This window comes from Schistocerca cancellata, chromosome 6, assembly GCF_023864275.1.
Source record: "Schistocerca cancellata isolate TAMUIC-IGC-003103 chromosome 6, iqSchCanc2.1, whole genome shotgun sequence".
NCBI classification, from domain to species: domain Eukaryota; kingdom Metazoa; phylum Arthropoda; class Insecta; order Orthoptera; family Acrididae; genus Schistocerca; species Schistocerca cancellata.
Genome location: NC_064631.1, coordinates 175,617,726 through 175,637,709, shown reverse-complemented (window position 1 = coordinate 175,637,709; position 19,984 = coordinate 175,617,726). Strand labels below are relative to the sequence as shown.

Here is a 19,984-nt window from a genome sequence, read left to right as displayed (position 1 = left end):
ACTATTCACTACGCCGCGAGAAGTTGAAAATGCACATTATGACGAAACTATTCCATCTGAGATGTGAGACAGGCAAAGTACCCTCAGTCTTCAAAAAGTGTGATATTGCAAATTCCAAAGAAGGTAGGTGCTGATGGGTGTGAGTATTTCTGAACAGTCAGTTTAATTCAATAGTCAAGAATAGAAAGATTGGTGGAAGACAACCTCAGAGAAGTTCAGTTTGGGTTCCAGAGAAATGCAAGATGAAAACAATTATTGATAAAAGTATTTAATTGAACAGATAAAAAATCTGTTGCGATTGGCAAACTTTCAGAACCAGTGGCTCCTCCTTCGGGCTTGGTTGAAGGCGAAGGGTGAAGGTTGAAGGAAATAGACTGGAGAGGTATAAGAAAAGGGCTATATTTTGGGAAAGTCACCCAGAACTGCAGGTCAGGGCAGACACTGTGCGGGATGAAAAGGAAAGACTGATTGTTGGGGACTGCATTGGATGAGATTTGAAAACCTGAGAGCTTAAAGGTGCAAGGCAGGGTAATATGCAAGACAGAGATTACCACTAAAACTTCGTGCATGAGTTAATAAGAGTGAGAAGCTAAGTGTATTGTGCGTAACAGGCATGGGAGGGGGCCATATGGACTCGTGGTGAGGCTCACTTGCTAAAATTCCTGGAATCTCTGAATACTTTCTCCAATTAAATTTCACATGATCCTATTCCAAATCACATGCTACTTTCTTTGATGTTGATCTCATCCTCACCGAAGACCAGCTACACACTTCTGTCCACATTCAAACTATCAACAAACAACAGTACTTACTTTTTGACAGTTGCCATCCTTTCCATGTCAAATGTTCCCTCCCATACAGCCTTGGCATCCGAGGCAAACATATTCGTTTGGATGCAGACTCTTTACAGCCATACACTACCAACCTTCTGCTACTGATAGTGTTCTTAGTAATAAAAGGATTTGTTTATTTACTATTGCCATGGCAACTAAGATATAAGAAGGCTTTGATGAACACTTCCCAAATGAAACCGTATATTTAGGGTCAAGCTGGAAATTAAAATGAAAAAAGAAAGAAATTAAGCAAACATGTAACAACAAAAATGTCTCTAATAAAGGGAAAAAAAGACCTTATGTATATTTGGGTCTAGCAGTTCCCCAGAGGGTTCCCACATAGGCCTATTAGTTAATGCTGTGTATAATCTCTGGCCATTGGCTTGAATCCAGTGTGACATCATCAGTGGGGGGTGATTATACTTTTTCTTCATGTACTTTTTCTTCGCTTCCAGGGGATCTGTTCCCTAAATTTTCTATCCTTCATAGTTGCCTTCAGAATACTAGCTACTTCCTCTGTCGTTTCAGAATAATTTTCGCAAATCAATTTTTTCTAGATACTTTCATTTCTTCCCTAATGTTCTTGATTTTGATAGTTACTCTCTCATCTGCTTTGCATATCTGTCCATATAAAGTGATTTCAAATGTCATTCTTCATCCATTCAAATTTAACAGATTTCACTTCCTTCCCGACTGTCTCGAATATCCCTTCTAAACCCATATTCATGGCAACCAATCCCTTCTTCAAGAATCCTAAGCCTGTATTCATAGATTCCACCATTGCAATCTCGAAGTCTCATCAGCTTTTAAAACATGTACTTTCAGAAATTCTGAGTCTCTTTTAATTTTTTATTCCAATGAACCTATGTTGAATTTAAAAAATTCAGATTTTTCTGTCAACTCTTCCCATATTTGTAGCAATAATGTGTCTATCCCCATATTTATCGTACTTTGTGGGCTGGCGTACTCTTGATTCCTCAGAATTTCGGCCTCCCCTATCTTCTTGCCCCTCATTTGGTGCCTTCGTAATCTCTCCAGATTCTCCATTTATCTCACCATGGTGCTCACCTATATCAATCTGTTCATCTTGTACTCTTAATGGTGCATCTGTATTTCATTTTTCTCTTGCACCCCTCTGACCGCTAGGTGTGTGTGTGTGTGTGTGTGTGTGTGTGTGTGTGTGTGTGTACTCCTGTTGTGGGTGCCAGTTAAACTAAGATTCCATCACACTGTCCACTTAGGATTGTCAAGAATGTGATCAACTTCTGTGACCAGTCTGTTACTTTGATTTGCTTGTTTTGATACAGTTAAGTTTCAGTTCGCAGTTGCTGCTAGTGAGGCCCATATCACTTACCCCCTGTACTGAACCAAATGATATTGGCCGCAATTGGCTGCAATTATAGTAAGCATATCAAATTTCGTAGTATTACCTCTCTTCGTCAAGTATCATGGTTCTAACCTAAGCTTGTTCCCTGTTAATATTGCAATACTTGAAAGGCATCCTTTAAAGAGCCAGCTGGAAATTTCTTGTTTCCTCACTGAGGGTTGTAAAAATGTACAAAACCTCCTAGTTCAGGGCAGCTCGTGTCTGGTACTTTCCCTCTCACAGCTGGCTCTCACTGTATTGTCAGCTGCAGCTAACTCGTGGAGATTCTCTGTACACTAAAGCCACTCCTCTCATTCTGTCCAAGCTCTGTATGCAGTTTACTGAGCAGCAGTGCTAAAAAACAAGCCTGGACTTTCTGGAAAAAGTGTAGCCCTCACTTACATAATAATGACAGAAGTAATTAAAACTTTCACATAAATTGGTGCAGAGAGTATTTGTGACTCCAGTAACAAGTGACAACAGAGACATAACTGTTAAAGTGGATGACTGTTATTAAAGCTGTAGGTACTTAATAATGTCGACTTAGTTGAAGTCTTTAGAATGCTGCTCTCGATGTGGTGATAGCAAGTCATTCCCTACCTTGTCTTATCTTTCACCTGACAGCATTTTATAAGAAAGGTGTTAATGCTTAGTTTGTAATGTTTAAGACAGATGAAAGAAAAATCAGGAGTTCAAATAATAAGTCTAAATGTTATATTCTAAGTAACCATCAAAAACCGTTCTGAACCAGCACAATAAAGTTGAATGACCATGGCTAATTTATTTCTTAGCAGGTTTATGCAGTTAGAATCCGTTCCCTAGAATGGTAGCAAATCCTCCCTCTCTGTGGTACACTGAATTGGACCAGTTTTACAGTTGAGACTCTGCCTCATACAGGCTACACATTAAGGGCTGACTTCACTCTTATTAGTAGCTAGAATTTCCCCACAATGGCTGTAGAAGTCTCACTGGCCGTGGGAGTTTGACGTGGTACTGCAGAGCGCATGTGGTCGCTGAGACGCATTGTTGCATCCCACTGCTGTCACCTACAGCAGCAGATCGCTCACATCACCTCATATCATGCTAACATTTCAGACAACCTGCCTGCTTCTGAGTCTTTAGGAACATGGTGTCGCATTGCTTTCCTCAACTCCTGCCCTCACCAAGGAATGTGTCCATTGGTCAGTTTTTGGTGTACTCATTACATTATAACCTTAATACTTTTGCCTGGGTCAGAAGGTCATATGAAGTTAGTATAGTCGGTGGTTAATATCAACCATTCCACTCTTTTTTTGTCTTAAATTTAACGTCATTTAACACAAAAACGTACTATTTAAATTTTCATCACTACTTCTCCACCATTGTCAGGTTTCTTTTTCATTTTCGGGGATACTTGCCACACCCTGACTCAGTTTATTACACAAATGCTACGAAGGCCCTGATTGCCATACATACCACTAAATCCTCTCACCTGATTCTTTAAAGAATCAAACTTCCATGTATAAAATGTCATATGCCCCAAACTGTGTGTTGTACACTTGATGGTGATAAAACTGCTTTTATTATACCAACTGAAACTGTGATTAATTTATTAACTGTCAGATTGGCATTAAATGTTTTGCGTTGCTGTGCAAGAACTGTAAGTAGTTCTATGTAAAGTAGCTGGTGTGATTTGCGAATATCTTCACATTGTACCTAAAATTGCTTTCAGTTGTAAGTCATTATAGATGATAGGTTAGTGGATAATATGTTCTATTGGCATAACTGGTAGTAATCAATGGAGATGCTGCAGAAAATCAACATCTTAGATATTGGCTATTGGAATGTTGATGAAAAAAATCAGTGAGCAAAGTGGTGGCTTGTACACCTTTTTGATTGCTTTTGTATTGAGTTTCATGGTGACTGCTGTCAGTTTGCTAAATAGGGCTACTGACAGGTTGTTTGTTCATTTTTGGTTACATGACAATAAAGTCAGGTCATCAGGTGATGATGTAGACATTCAGTGTGCAAGCATTTACAGCAGATAAATAGGTGGCTGCCTGCATGTATTTCATACCCAACAATATTGCTGATTCTTAATAAATGAGACTGACATTGTCTGTAATATGTGTAACCTTCTGAGGGCACTAAATGACCCACATTGTAAGTATGAGTATCATCAAATTATTGGCTTGATGTGGTGAAGGTACTTAGTGACTGTTTTTAATGGATCACAGTTGAGAGTTATAACTAATTGGATAGACAAAAAATCTATTCACCAAGTGGCAGCAGGAGAACCCCCATTCAAAAAAAGCTTTTATGTATGCAGGCTTTTGGTGCCAGTGGCTCCTCCTCCTGGCAGAAGGATTGAAGGGGAAGGAAGAGCGGTGAAGGAAAAGGACTGGAGAGGTTAAGGAAAAAGAGACAGAGTTCAGAAAAGTCACCCAGAACCCCTGGTCAGGGGAGACTTACCGGGCAGGATGACGACGACTCGGCATTCTGGGTGAGTTTTCTGAACTCTACCCCGTTTCCTAAACCTCTCCAGTCCTTTCCCTTCACACCTCTTCCTACCCCCTCGACCCTTCTACCAGAAGGAGCCACAGTCTCCAAAAGCTTGCATACGTGAAACCTTTTTTATACGTGTGGTCTCCTGCCACTGCTTCATTATTAGATTTTTTTATCCATCAAATTACTTTACGTTGTCAAAAATTGATATTTTTTCATTGTTTAGAGTTAGTTTTGCATGTATTTGAACTTTTGTGTTTCCTCTTCTGTGTTACTGCAAGTGGAAACTCTTGCACATGACCTTCAAGCATTTTCAGCATCGAAATTGTTCACTTTATTGCCCTGCCATTCTTTGTTCAGCAATAACCACAAGACTAAAAATACTTTACTGGATTTGACCTGCAATACTTCCATCACAAAAACAATTATAGGTTCAGATGCAGATCTATTTGCGATCATGATGTCACATTGTATCTTTGTGCAGAAGTTGCAACTCTGTAATTTCTCACATTTACAATAAAAAGAAAGTAGCAACAGAAATTATTTTTTCCTCCCATACAGTATTAGTTTCTTGTATAATGCTGTTGGGAGTTTCTTCCACTGTACCATTGGATGTTTTATATCGTGTCATTTGTAAGTAATCAAAAGTTGTGATTAGTGTCTGTGGGGATGGTGAATTATAAAACTATTTTCTTACATGAGTTACAGGTAAAATAGTTAGTTAAAGTATTATTTTGTATTGTGGGAGTTTCATAAGTTGTTAATTTTTTTTTTTTTTTTTTTCCAGCTTGGTGGTGGCAGTGTGAAACATAAGATGAAGGATGTAATCGATGTAATGCAGATGCAGAGGGATAAGATGAAGCCACTACCTGTGGTAGACTATAGGCAGTCAGAGGGCACTTTCATTACAGTTAGATTTATTTTTGAATGTGGTGAGTAGTACTTTTCTCCCTTTGTGGTGGTCATGTTCTGTTTTTGCATTTCTTGTCTGTACCCAATTGCTCTCTCTCTTTATAGAGATATAGTTAGCCGATTTCCCCTTCCTATCTCTTGAAAGTGCTTCTGCTTATTTGCTAAGATAGAAGGAATTGTTTCAAAATCTCTGGACAAACTCAGAATTTCTGTGGAAACATGAATATTTTCTGTCTGTTTGTAAGTGTAACCAACTGGACAAAATTAAAAACAACTTGAATATTTCACTTACTGCTGTTATGGAGAAATGGCAGAAGAAATCATTTTGAGAGCTGTGTAACGTGCCTAAAGTATAAGCTTAGTGGTGGTGATGTGAAACATAAGATGAAGGATGTAATCGATGTAATGCAGATGCAGAGGGATGAGGACTGAGAAATAAAGTAAATAATATTAGTGGTTTAGAAAGCCTGGAAGTTGTTAGGTAAAGATGGTTTAACAGGAGAACTGAGGAACAGGTATTATAATGTTAGTGTTATCTTCAAAGTTCACCATAATCTCTACAAGAAATTTCATAAGATACAGAAAAGCTTTTCTGAAAGAACAGATATATTGTAACATTGCGTGTACATTTAAGTATTACAGTTTCTTTTCTGAATAAATTTGCCTGCTGTGTAGCCTAATAGGGAAGTGAATTGTGGACAATAAACAGAATTGATAAGAAGTGGATAGAAGCTTTCGAAATGTGATATTGAAGGTAAGATGGGTATCTCAGATAACTAACGAAGAGGTACTGAATCGAATCTGGGAAATAGAAATCTATGGTACTGCACGACAAAAAAAGAATATGTTTGATAGACATATTGTGTTTCCTCAAGGAATAGTTAAAGTTTGACTACAGGAAAAAAGTTCAGTCAGGTTGCAGTAATTAGGCAGGTACTAAGTAACTGCTTAGACAAACATGGAGAGCTCCATCAAACCAGTTTTCGTTGAAGACCACAACAATAAAACGGACAAATTACTTTCAGAATTAATGGAATAGTTTGCCTGATTTCAGCATAATTGGGTGTAAATAAGGTGAAATGTCTTAAATTCTTGGTGTTAAGACCACTGCAAAAAAATAAGAAAAATTACAAATTTATTAATTGTTTTCCATTTTCAACATGCTTTTTAAAGGTTTAATTATGTGTTAAGTATAATCCAAAGCCTGAAAATGTTACATATGCCATTTGTTTTGAAAAGTCACATCTGCTACTACAAATTAATTAGATTTAAGTTTTTGGATTAAGGTAACTGAAAACTGAAGAATCTGGTAGAACCATTCACTGAAAACAGTAAATATTTTCTCAAAATATTAAAATATGAAGTATATGACTAAGATTACAACTCTACAAACAGTGGTCACTAAGTACATCCCATTCCCTGTTGCAACTGATAAGGCTAAACTCCTCCATTGGGTGTTGACAGACAATACTCCCGTGTTTACCCACCTCACCTAGCTGAACCTCTTGACAGTCCCACCTAAGATGGCCAATACTACCGGATCTGAAATGAGAAACTGTTATTAGCTCCGTTACCCAATGGTGTGCATATCTTTTGCTTATTGATGTCAGTTTCTCATTGCTCATTGAGGTGTGTAACGTTCTTAAGCTGTCTGGCCATTTCTTCCAGCTCCTGCAAGGAGGTGGGCCTCCCCAAAACTCGTGATGTATCGCTTGGCAAAGGCCCCTCAAGTGCATTATAATAATATCAATTCCCGTGGGGAATTCAAAATGAATGGACACTACATTTAATATTCTTAACATACTCAGCTGAGTGTTCTTATTCACTTCACGCTCACATGTAGTGAATATGAATAGACTCTAGCTCTATGTGAGCAGGTATAAAATATCTACAAACTGTAAGCTGAACTTCACCAAAACTTCTTCCATCCATCATGGCTGCACTGATGTAGACCAAATACAACCAGAAACCAATGGGTGCAATAGCTGATAACACTGTTCCTTGGCTAACCTGTAGACACTGCCTTGTTCACTTAGGTTACCGAAAACCGCAAAAATTTTTGTGCATGCCTTACTGTATCAATTGAAAACTTCCCTACTGCCCTCAAAAATACAAAGAGTGGGTAACTTGGCAAATAGATAAAGATTATGGGACTTACTAATCAAATCAATCCCCAGAGCAACCTTTGCCAGACTTAGCAGACTGTCATTTGCCGCAACCCCCCTGCCGCCCTTCCCCCTGAAGGGCTGTAACCTCTTTGAGAATTCTGTGAATTTGTGCATGGCGTGCTCAGGGCTCCAAGCTGTTGCAGCCCTTTCTTTGTGCCAAGGCTGCATTCCCTTCCCACACTCCTCTCCTCCCCCCTTCTTGCTGCCCCTCGGTGACCTTGGTTACTACTTACGTCTGCCCACTCTCCTCCTGGTTCTGCTATACATTATGGTTCTCTCTCTCTCTGTCTGTCTTTCTTTGTCCTGTGAGCCAACTTGGGAGAGAGAAGAATTTTTATTTTAGAATGTGCTGCCTTCTATTCCGGCTTGCTGAAAAACTGTCTGAATGTTTACAGATGTAGAGGCTATTGCTGTGATTGTGGCTTTGAAGTATATCCCACATGCCACATGCTTGGTGGTACGCCCTGGCCCTCACCCTACCTGCTCTTTTACTCTTGTTTCCCTTTCTCGCGTGGTCTGTTAGACTTGTTTGTCTTTTGCATATCTGTGCTTCTCTCACTCTGTCTGTGTTGTCAGTCTTTCCTATGCAATTTCTGAGTGCGGTATCTCTAGTGAGTGATGTGGGGAGGAGGCATATATGTCCTCTCACTGCACTCTGCTTTTTTTTTTTTTTTTGGGGGGGGGGGGTGGGGGTACCTTCCGGCGGCTGTACCGTAGATGGGGCACCTCACCTGCCTTCCTTCCTATGTCTCCCTTTCTTCTTTTTTGTTCCTTATCTAGCCTTTGTAGACATTGAGGTTTTCTTCCTCTGGGCTTTGTGTGGTATGCCATCTCTGATGTAAAGTTACGTATATCTGTCTGTTTGAGGAAAAAAGAACTGATGACCTAGTAGTTTGGTCACTTTAATCATCCAATCAACCAACCTTCCCTTTCCCTGCTACCAGGTCTGCACGAAGTGTCGGGGATACTTTCACCACCACCAAGTCGTTACTTTTCATAGAAATTAGCAAGGACAAGTTTGACGAAATGGACACTCTGAGTAATATGTGATCTGCAGCCCTTCAGGCTTGGGATGATCTTAGCAATATACTGGTGTGGTGTCTGTTAATCCTCACCAGTCTTTGAATATGGATCAGGGTGTCATTTTTCATAGGGATCTCATCCTTCAATGTGATGGAGGAACTCTGAACCAATCTGGAATGGTGGGTAGTGTTCATTTTGTTTGGTGAGTTCAGAAAGGCTGTAAGGACAATTGCATAGCTAGTGGCACTTTTAGTCTGGTGCATGAGAGGGTTACCCATCCGGAGGAATTAAAGGTTATTGCTTATCAGTGTGATGAGCAGCCATAAGTCTTGCCACCCATGAGGTGTTCTCAGTTTTTGCATTTCAGGCACGTTTCTTCCTGCCATACATGGACCCTCTATGCTGTGTAAGTGGATGCCCATTCCACGAGGGGAGCTCATGTGTCCCATTTTGCACATGCATTAATTGTTACAACCATCACTCGTCACGCTCGCCAGACTGCCCCATTTTTAAGAAGGAAAAGAAGATAAAGGAGTATAAATCCCTTGATCGTTTGTCTTGCACTGAGGCTCATCAGAAATATCACACTCTTCAACTTGTGTCTGTGACATCTAACTTTGCCTCTGTTACACCCCTCCTCCCTCCTCTTTATTACAGTCCTGCACTCCCATCTCCCCCTCTACTGTGATTCCCATGCTCTCTCCTCAGGGTGTTGCCCTGTCACCCCCCCCCCCCCCCATCTGGCCAGAGAACTGTCCCCTTTATTCGGTGTCTGCCTGCGATGGGGCTCCCCTCCTATGACCCCACCACCCTCTTCCCACACCACCCGCAGTATCTCCTAGACTAAAGGCCTATTGCACATGTCAGCTGTGCTACACAGAGTCTGTGAGCCTTAGTGTAGAACCTCCCCCCCCCCCCTCTCTCTCTCTCTCTCTCTCTCTCTCTCTCTCTCTCTCTCTCTCTCTCTCTCTCTCTCTCTCTCTGACTTGTCTTTCTTGACCTATGAAAGAGGAGGAGGGGAGGAGGACAAAGAGGAATAAGTTCTGGGACAAGGCTGGTGCCAACTCCCCTGTTGCTATCTGAGTGTGCCCTCTTGTTTGTGGATGTCATGTCGTGCTTCTTGATGGATGGTGACCCAGTGGCCTGACCAGCTTCTGTCTGTTCACCTCCCATTTGGATTCATGTTCCGTGTTTATTCAGTGGAATGTTAATGGATCTATAGAAACATTCTGGAGTTGCAATCCTTTATTTCCTTTTACTTCGCAGCTTGTTTCGATCTGCAGGAATCTCATTTTACTGATGCTCACTCACTGATTCTTCATGGGTTCTGTGCTTTGTCAGATCTGGGTGAGCCTTTTGAGGCCTTCTGGTGGCATGTGCACATTGCTGCATATGGATGTTGTTAGTACATGGTTTCCCCTTCATATCACATGAGAAGCGATTGCCTTCTTGGACTCTGCGGTTGTGGCTTGCAATCTCTATCTCCCTCTTGGTGGACCAAGTACACCTATTGCCTAACTGCCTTCCTTGAGCACCTCCCCCCTCTCTTCCTTGTCCTTCGAGATTGTAATGACCATCGCCCTTTGTGGGGCATTGCTTTGTTGTGTAGTTGGGGTCTGCTCAAAGACTAGTTTCTTGCAGACCAGACCTTAATGGTTGTTGCCCTACCCATTTTAATGCTGCTTATGATACTTTCTTTGCCGTTGATCTTTTGTTACTTACCCTCCCCTTTTCCCTTCATTACACTGGTCACTATACAATGACCTTAGCGATAGTGACCACTTCCGATTGATTCTCTTGTTCCCTTCCTGTCTCCCGATGGCCAGGTTACCCTGCTGGGTTGTCTTTTTACTTCTGAGGTTGTGTTTACCCTGTCTTTGTCAAGTTGTATTGACGACATCATTATTAACTTGTCCAATACAGTTATTCATGCTGCCAGAATTGCTGTCCCCTGCTCGACGAGCCCCTTTCGCCACCAGCTGGTCCCTTGGATGACGGCCATTGTGTAGCTATCCATGATCACTGTCAGGTTTATGGTTCATCTGCCCGTTTCACATCACTTCTCTTGGACTTGCTCCACTATCATTGAATCTGTGGGCTACTGATGCCTTTTGCACTAGCCTTGTTGATAGTATTTTGGTTGATGCTGGGATCCCATCTCCCCCTTCAGTTCAGTGATCCCAGCTCCCCATTTCATGTGCCAGGCTATCTGTTCTTTCCCAGCTCACCCCCTCCTAATCTTTCTGCAGGTCTGGGATGTCCACCCACCGACTGCCAGCCCTCGAGTGGGTTTACCAGTTGGACTCCACCTCACCCCCTCTTAATAAACTTCTGCAGTTAAGGGCTCCCACCAGACGGCATTCTTTCTGCAACCTCTCCCAGTGGGAATCTAGCATCCTCCATCATCTGGGTTTCAGCCATACCAGAGCGACTCAATTTTTTTTTTTTTACTATATAATGAGTTGCATCTCCTTTTGTAGTTCATATTTTGCCGAACTGCTTCTGCTCTTTGGCCCTTTAAATATACCGTCCCATCTCCCTTGGTACATATATTGCAGGGTTACGTGTGTCCTCAGTTTTCTTCACGAAAGTAGTTTGTCATTCCAGATTTACATTCATGAATTTCCTTCCAGAATTGGAGTCCCTCAGTTAGCTTTGGTATTGGTTTAGGAGGTTTTTGGATTTGCCTTCACGCTGACCACATTCCCCCCATCCCCCACCCCTTTTCCACTTTGGTTTGTTTAGTCTTTTGTCCCATTTTCTACTTGTTTTAGTATTGTCTTCATCCTCTGGCATTGTCCCTCTTGTAGTGATCAAAGTATGGTGTTCAGATTGGGATGGGTCAGCAATGATGTCGGAGCCCAGTTGTGTGTAGCATCTCTGGGGCCCCTGCTCTTGCAAACACCCCCCCCCCCCCCCCCCCCGCCCCCCAACCACCACTCACCTCCTTTCCATTACTACTCCTGCTGCTTTGACATTCCTTCTGTGTCTCTTTGCCTGATTTCCTTTCCCATCAACTGGACTGTGTTGTTGGCGTTGTTCCTCCTGTAGTTACTCCTATCTTGGATCGTGGGAGTGATGACCTCGCTGTTTGGCCCCTCTACCTCGCCTTCACCCCCTCACTATCTTACTGCTGTCCACCCTCCAAATCAGTGAACCAGCCAACCATTAAACCTTCCCTCTTCCATTACCAAAACTGTTACCTGCAATTCATCAACCAGAGCTTTACTTACTTTATCATTAACACACTCACTGAGTGTAAACATCGGCTGTTAAAGCTGTAACTGCACCTGTGCTATTTTCAATGCAACACAATTCCTTTGGTCGGTTACTACTGCAATCTGCTCAACCTCTGTAACATTTAAGTTGTGGGTGGAATTGGTCACCTACTTCAAAAATGGAAACTAGTGCAAGGATTTTTACTAATGCTTTTTCAATGGCGAAAAGAGTTGCACTCAGCTCCCCCCCTGTACAACGTCAGCAGCACATCCAGTCGGATCAGTACTTCCCTTAATGTTCGGACGTAGTCTGTAACGCTCCTGCATGTATGGCATCCTCTTATATTTACCTCATATTCCAGCTCTTTTTTTACCCCAGTAACTCACACCTGGCAATTTCTGGTCAGATACATTGAAACAGAACACTTCAAACAGTATGCTTGACACAGATCATAATTACAAACATATAGAATCCAAGTATATTGTAAAGCACTGGGCCGTACTCTGTTGCCGTTGTTTTATGGAACAGTGAGGAGTTGTAGGATAAGGATGATTACATGCACTATGTTTCACAATATTTATTAAAAACTACTGCATAGTATAAAATCAGCCTTAAAACCATTTAACTCAAGAATAAGATGATAAACAGAAATGTTTTTTCACTGACGCAGCTTGTGATTAGTATAATTATTTTGTGATAGAAAACTTATTGTATCATTTTAGGTGTACTCCTTGTCCAGCTGCAAAGTTGGGCACATTGTCCTAATTGTTGTTGTCCCATCAAATGCGAGCCCCAGCCTCTGTGGTTGCAGCACGAGTCCTTCCGCCTAAGGAAGTGAAAGGACAACCATGCCCTGTATATGGCCTAACGTTGTTGCTACTCACAGCTGTAGGAAAAATTAAAATACATGTTGGCACCACTAGAAAAGTGCCATGTCAATCTAACAGCACAGTTTAGGCACATAGTCACAGGTGGTGGGGAAAGGAAGTATTCATACATTCAAGTTCCATAGATCCTAACAAGGAGGAGAATTCTCAGGAATGTGGAATTAGTCAAGATACACATTAACAAAAGAAAAACAATACTTAGAAACTTGGTAAGTTCATTACATTTATCACAAACTGCCACTACACTATTTGTGTTTAAACCATTTAGATTTAATCTAGCAAAATAGAAGGAAAACCATTACTTTGAAAAAACCTGCAGCTTCCTCTGTTAAGTAGCTGCCCTTTATCTTCTTATAGTGCCTTAATGTTTACTATTTACCGTGGTATTTCTCAAAGAAAATGGTTTCATAGATTTGTAACAGCAGAGACTGTTTTGTGATGAACACTGATTTGCCATATAACTAACATGAATTTACAGTCTTTAAATCTCGATAATCAGATAATTCATAGGAGTGATTAAAGGCGCATCATTTTTATTGCGAATAAGACTCTGTTCTGTATTGTTTGGTTAACACAATTAGAGAGACTTTCTAAGAGCAAAACGTGCTAAACTCTAACAACATTATGAGTTGCTATTCATTTGGATTCGATGAAATTTTATACACTGTATTTCATGTAACGTATCACCATTAACGTTTACTTCTGTCATTAAGAACTCGCTTTTGCTGCACAACTGAACTGAGTTGTGTTTGGTGTGGTAAGTTTCAGTTTGGACCTTTGTTTAATGTGGTTATCATCAATGATTATGATCATTTTTGAACCGCCCTTTTAAATCTTTGGAGATCATTTATGGGTGTTACAGACAAGTCGGTCCCAGTACCAATACTTAAGGAGCCTCATGTAAGGTTCCCCCATTCTGAGATTAGTTTCGCTCTTATGACACAGTGATGCAGAACATACTGTTTCCTGGGTCTCCAGAAAGAACAGAGCAAGCTGCTTTTCACACGTTCATTTTTAGAACATATGTTGCTTCCTGCACAGGAGATTTTTGATATCCAGAAGTGTCGTAATATGTGAGCATAAAACGTGTTCCAAAATTTTACAATAGGCCTTCATCAAAGATGTAGGCTTATAGTTTGGTGTGTGTATTCAGTGGCCCTTCTTGAAAACGGGAATGGCCTGCTATTTCTCCCATCATTAGGAATGTTTCACTCCTCCAGTGACTTACAGTACACTGCTTCTAGACGAGAAAGTAGTTCTTTTGTATACTCTGTGTAGAATCGTATTGGTATCCCGTCAGATCAAGTGGCCTTTCCTGTGAGTAATTTCAGTTGCTGTTCTAACCTATGATAAAGCACTTTGATATACATCTATGTACGTACTCCATAAGCCACCTTGTAGTGCATGGTGGCGAGTACCAGCTATCAGCACTACTCACTTCCTTTTCTGTTCTAGTCCAACTAGTTCTGAGAAATGAACAACACTGCGGAAAAAAAGAGAGAAATACTATTACTATCAAGAGACAATAACTACATAAGTACACATAACAATATCCAAACTGAACAAAAGTTGCAATATATGAAACAAAATTGCACATTATAAAATATAGGGCAACTTGTACATTACATGACATATAAACACTTTCTTACCTCTGCCATAACCACATTAACTCAATGTAAAAATACATAGTATTTTGTTTATCTAAAAACAAAGATGATGTGACTTACCAAACGAAAGTGCTGGCAGATCGATAGGCACACAAACATACACACAAAATTCAAGCTTTCGCAACAAACGGTTGCTTCATCAGGAAAGAGGGAAGGAGAGGGAAAGACGAAAGGATGTGGGTTTTAAGGGAGAGGGTAAGGAGTCATTCCAATCCCAGGAGCGGAAAGACTTATCTTAGGGGGACAGGTATCCGCACATACTCCTTACCCTCTCCCTTAAAACCCACATCCTTTCGTCTTTCCCTCTCCTTCCCTCTTTCCTGATGAAGCAACCGTTTGTTGCGAAAGCTTGAATTTTGTGTGTATGTTTGTGTTTGTTTGTGTGTCTATCGATCTGCCAGCACTTTCGTTTGGTAAGTCACATCATCTTTGTTTTTAGATATATTTTTCCCACGTGGAATGTTTCCCTCTATTATATAGTATTTTGTTTGTAATATTTAGCATTTTGTCAAAAGCCAATATTGTCAACACTGCACAAAATGCTTGTACTGCAATCTGCATTCAAGTAGATTCGGAACTACACATGTGACGAGACACTTTGATGCTTAGATAATAATTTTTTATATGAGTACTACTTTTCTTCCACCAACTTCGAGGACTCTTTGCTCAGAGTACTGCTTGTTGATGTGGTGATACCAACTTCACACAGAGTATGAGAGAAATAATAATCACAATCATCACCAGGCCAATAGGAGGACGGAGATGGTCCATGAGGATGAATGAATGTGGCGGAAGTGCATCTGAGAAATGATGCGTGATACTAAAATCTGTATCACAGCTCAGCCTTTTTGCTCCAATCTTGGTTGATGATATTGGTACAATGTGATCTGTAAATCGTGTTCCAGGAATTGTTTTTACACTTGTGAAGTGCTGTGAAAGATAATTTCTGACTCGTAGCACTTCATCTTTCGAAACAAAGAGAACTGAAATGCTTTCCTGGTTCTCACAACAGAATTCAAATACGTGTTAAGCTGTAAGTATTTGGTCTTGATAAACGCTTTGCAAACTTGTTTATGTGAAAAGTCTTTCAACAGTGCCATCAGTACCGTCACAGGGAGATTTACCAGCTGCACTTTATGTTGAAGTCATGTTCATGGTTGCAGATATTTCTGCAGTTCTTAAAATTTTTATATTGTGCAGCACAACCATCAGTGAAATATTCAACATACGCGAGATGAATTCCTGGATATTCACACTTTAAAAATTCTGTACAGTCTTCTGAGTCTGGTACACCAATGCAACATAATGTTCTAGATCAGACTCTTCCAAACTGTGCCCCTGGGGCACTAGTGCCCGCGGACAGCGCCCCGGGCGAATCCGTTTGTTGTCACAGTGGCAGAGTCGTGTCGCTTAGCTGGCCACGCGGACCGCCCTCGGCGCCTCGCCGTGCCCCTGTATGCGCGCTTCGTACGGACGACAGACCGCTGCGTCAAAAGCGACACAAAGCCATTAGTCAACAGGCGCAAGGCTACAGTGGATCGGTATGATCAACAGCAACAAACAAAAAGAAAGAGGAGCGGCGCGTCTGCACTATTTAAACCCCAGTGGGAAATTAATTTCCTCTGTACTGCTGTTGAAAATTGTGCCAAATGTTTAGTATGTCATGGGAACTTCATGTATTTAAAAAAGTACTCAATTGAACGGCACTTTAATACCTGTCACAAAGATCAGTTCGAAAATTTGTCACAAGAGGAACGCCAGTCAAAACTTGAAGAACTGAAAGAAAATTTTGAGCAGCATTACATCAACAAGGTTAATTTTTATATTTGGGTTACATTAAATTGTGCTGCACAGAAATAAGAAAGTTTCAGGTGTGTTATTTTTTGCCACTTTCTGAAAACCCGTCACAAACGCTCTCTCGGGCAGCAAAGTGTCATGAAGAGTCATTCTTTGTTTTTGTGCTTTTATGGATGGGAAGACATATGTTGTGGTTTGATCTATGTTTTCAATTAATTAAAACACAAATGTTCCAATTGATAAAAATTTATTTTGCGACCACATTTCGCTGTCCTTTTCAGATGAACTGGGGGAAAACGCACCTAAAATCAATCTTTTTTTTGTTAGTTTTTTATTTGAGTTTCAATGAATGAAACAATTAATTGTTAAAGTGGTAAAAGTGTTTTAAAAAGAGGATTGTACAAAATTAATTGTATCTTCTTCTTTTTTGCCGTGGTAGGAACAGGAAACATGTGGGCAAAGTTTGCGCGCAAGTTACAAATGCTCGCTGAGAATTGCAAAATCAGGGCAACCCTTAGCGGATGAGAATCTCATCAAGGATTGCCTGATCGACTCGGCGGCTTGTATTTGTCCAGCAGACTTCACGGAAAATTTTGGAAAAAATAGCTCTTTAGCCTCAAACTGTTGCTTGCAGAGTCGAAGATATGGCCTCAGATATGGAGCAGCAATTAATGGAAAGAGCAGCAAACTTCATTTAATTTTCTATCGCTCTTGACGAGTCCGCGGACATTGCGGACATATCTCAGCTCATCATATTCATTCGACATCTCGACGACAATCTGCCTGTCACCGAAGAATTTCTTGACCTTCCACCATTAAAAAATACAACCACGGGCTTGGATATTTTTCTAGCCATAGAAAACATGTTAGAGTCAATGGATTTAAAATGGGAATGCCTGACCAGTGTAACAACGGATGGAGCCCCTGCGCTACGAGGGATACGCACTGGATTCTTGGGTTACGACAGGTCAAAAATGGCTGAAGTTGGGTGTTCCTTATTCACAGCAGTCCATTGTCTGATACACCGGGAGGCACTTTGTGCGAAGATTGTCAACATAATAAATGTTATGGACACAGTTTTTCGAACGGTTAATTATCTTCGCTCGCATTGACTTGCACATCGCCAATTAAAAGAATTTCTGTCTGATCTCAAAGCGGAATACCTGGACATCCCGTACCACGCCAAAGTAAGATGGCTGAGCAGAGGAAAGGTGCCTTATCAGTTTTTTCTCCTTGAGGGGCAAAGGAAATACCTTTTTGGAAATGAAAGGACGTCCACAAGAATTACTTTGTGATCCTAAGCAGGTGGCGAATTTGGCTTTTTTGAGTGTCCTTACTGGTCATTTAAATACTTTGAACATTTCACACCAAGGCAAAAATCACTCTGTTGCTGATTTAGTGCAGACGATTCTAGCATTTAAAAAAAAAAAATTATTTGTGGGGGGAAAAACAGTTGCGCGAGAAGAATTGTGAACACTTTCCTACGTTAGACAGCGTTAAAAAAGATGTGGATTTTTCAGATTATGTTCAGATCATTTGTGAATTACAACAACAGTTTGAAAACAGATTTTTGGAGGTAAGTGAGCTCAACTGGCTTTAGATGTATTTGTTCGCCCGTTTTCCTCTCTGGCAGAGGACGTTTCACAAGTACTTCAACTAGAGCCGATTGACCTCCAGTGCGATATCTGCCCAAAGGACCGCTTTCTTATGTGTAAAACTTTGGATGACTTCTACAGCTGTCTTCCCCGAGAGAAATATCCTCTTTTGCACAAGCACGTGGTCGAAGTTCTCTCAATGTTTGGTTCCATGTATATTTGTGAGCGCTTTTTCTCTCTTTTAAAGCATGCTAAAACTAAGAACCGTTCATTACTTGGCGATAAAAATTTGACTAATTCTTTGAGGTTAGCAGTCTCACGGAATATTGTACCAAACCTAGACAAAATCGTTTCCTCAAAAAAGAAAAACGTGTAAAACGTTGTCTTCTTTAACAATGTTGACTGTAAGAATTAAAGAGCTTTATAACCTTAATTCTATTTTTTAATAATTTTCAAACTTGGTCAGTTAAAATTATTACGTACAAAACAGCAAACTAAGAATCCGATTTCTAAACTCTGAAAAGAGATACAAAAAGCTGTAGCACGAAGTATAACAAAAAATATTTACTTGTAACTATTAACAGTAAGAATGAGACTCTATATCCCTTACATAAAATTATTTCTAAAATAGAATATTTATGACTATAGTTCATATAAGAAGCTAATATATTTTTCAGAAGACGCCTGACGAGTGTGCATGTGCAGTACTAATAGAATCAACCTGTGGGTCAGAAAACTACCAAGTTGTTCTTCGATTCTTGTTTTGGATATTGTTTCCTAAAGCTTTGCTTAGTAATTCTGCCACACGAACATTAGTTGTTGCCTAGACAGTAAATGGTTTGCTTGTTTTACTGCTCATCGACCACTTTTACAGAGCTGCGCTTCCTCAGTTATTTTGTTTACATTGTTTTGTTTACGTTGGATCTAACCACGGGACAGTCCAGTGCAGAGCAGTGCTATGTGGTCTTACTCGCTCCGCAGCTCTCTCTCTCTCTCTCTCTCTCTCTCTCTCTCTCTCTTTCTCTCTCCTATGCTGACACTAGCGACATACGGTCATGGGCGCGCCCGCCAGGCGCACAATTCTCGGATGAGCCTGTTCTAGATCATTAGAAACAATACAAATACTTTTTGCATGCATTTGTTTGTCCTTTTGTAATATATATGGACAGTGTGAAGATTGCAGCTGCCATTGTTCCAGTGGTACCCCCTGTACTTCATCTTGAACAACAAAATTGAGATTTTTTGCTAAAATCCATTAAAATTAAGACTGATACTTCATAAAGTGTTTTCTTCTTTATTTTCAGATGATCAGATTGTGATTGAGAAATAAGGTGTGGTGTAAGTTTTAAATTTTCTTAATTAGTGCCTCACAGAATTCTGATAGAATAACTAAGTGTTCAAATCAGTTCTCTATCAGTTGATATCCATGGACTATACTGAACCATCTCGTCAGGATCATAGTCTTCTGTTTCATTTTCTAAGTGGGTCCGAAGCAATGAACTGGTGGGGAACTTTTCACACAGACACTACAGACTGTGTCAAGGATCTGGATCTCTTGGGCATGAAAAAACACATCCAGGAATGGAACGCACTGCTGCCTTGGTGTCTCCAGAGACACAAAGTGATTTTAAGCTTGACACAGTACAAGAAAAGTTGTACTCCAGTTTTAGTTTTTACAACTTTGTTTTCCTCTATATTAAGTATGTACTATAGTTTTATCATTATTTATACAGATGGAGCCCGGCAGGAGAACTCTCTCGTTTGTTCTGTGGTTTTCCCTGGTAAGGTTTTTAAAGTATGTCTGCCAGAACAATTTACAAATTATGATGCATAGTTATATGGTATTCTGATGGCACTGGAGAGGGTTCACAGACATTACAGTAAGAGTTTTCTTGTCTGTTCCGACTCTTTTTAATGCACTGGAAGCACTTCACCAAATGTACCTAGTACACCCGCTGATTCAGCTCATCCGTGACTCCTTACAGCGGCTCCAACACTGTGGCAAGGAGGTGATCTTTTGCTGGGTACCTGGC

At 40.6% G+C, this 19,984-nt stretch overlaps 1 protein-coding gene across 2 annotated transcripts in view; it reads left to right on the top strand.

The window, feature by feature from the left end:
• The window catches only part of LOC126191393 (cyclin-Q), a 73,537-nt gene that overhangs the window by 11,486 nt on the left and 42,067 nt on the right, over nucleotides 1–19,984 (top strand). Inside the window, exons 2-3 of one of the 2 annotated variants that reach the window (XM_049932253.1) lie at nucleotides 4,508–4,681; nucleotides 5,471–5,615. In XM_049932253.1, coding sequence (XP_049788210.1) covers nucleotides 5,498–5,615 — 118 coding nt within the window. In that variant the 5' untranslated portion in view covers nucleotides 4,508–4,681; nucleotides 5,471–5,497. The remainder of the gene's footprint in view (nucleotides 1–4,507; nucleotides 4,682–5,470; nucleotides 5,616–19,984) is intronic. The other variant, XM_049932252.1, reaches the window with a different exon arrangement.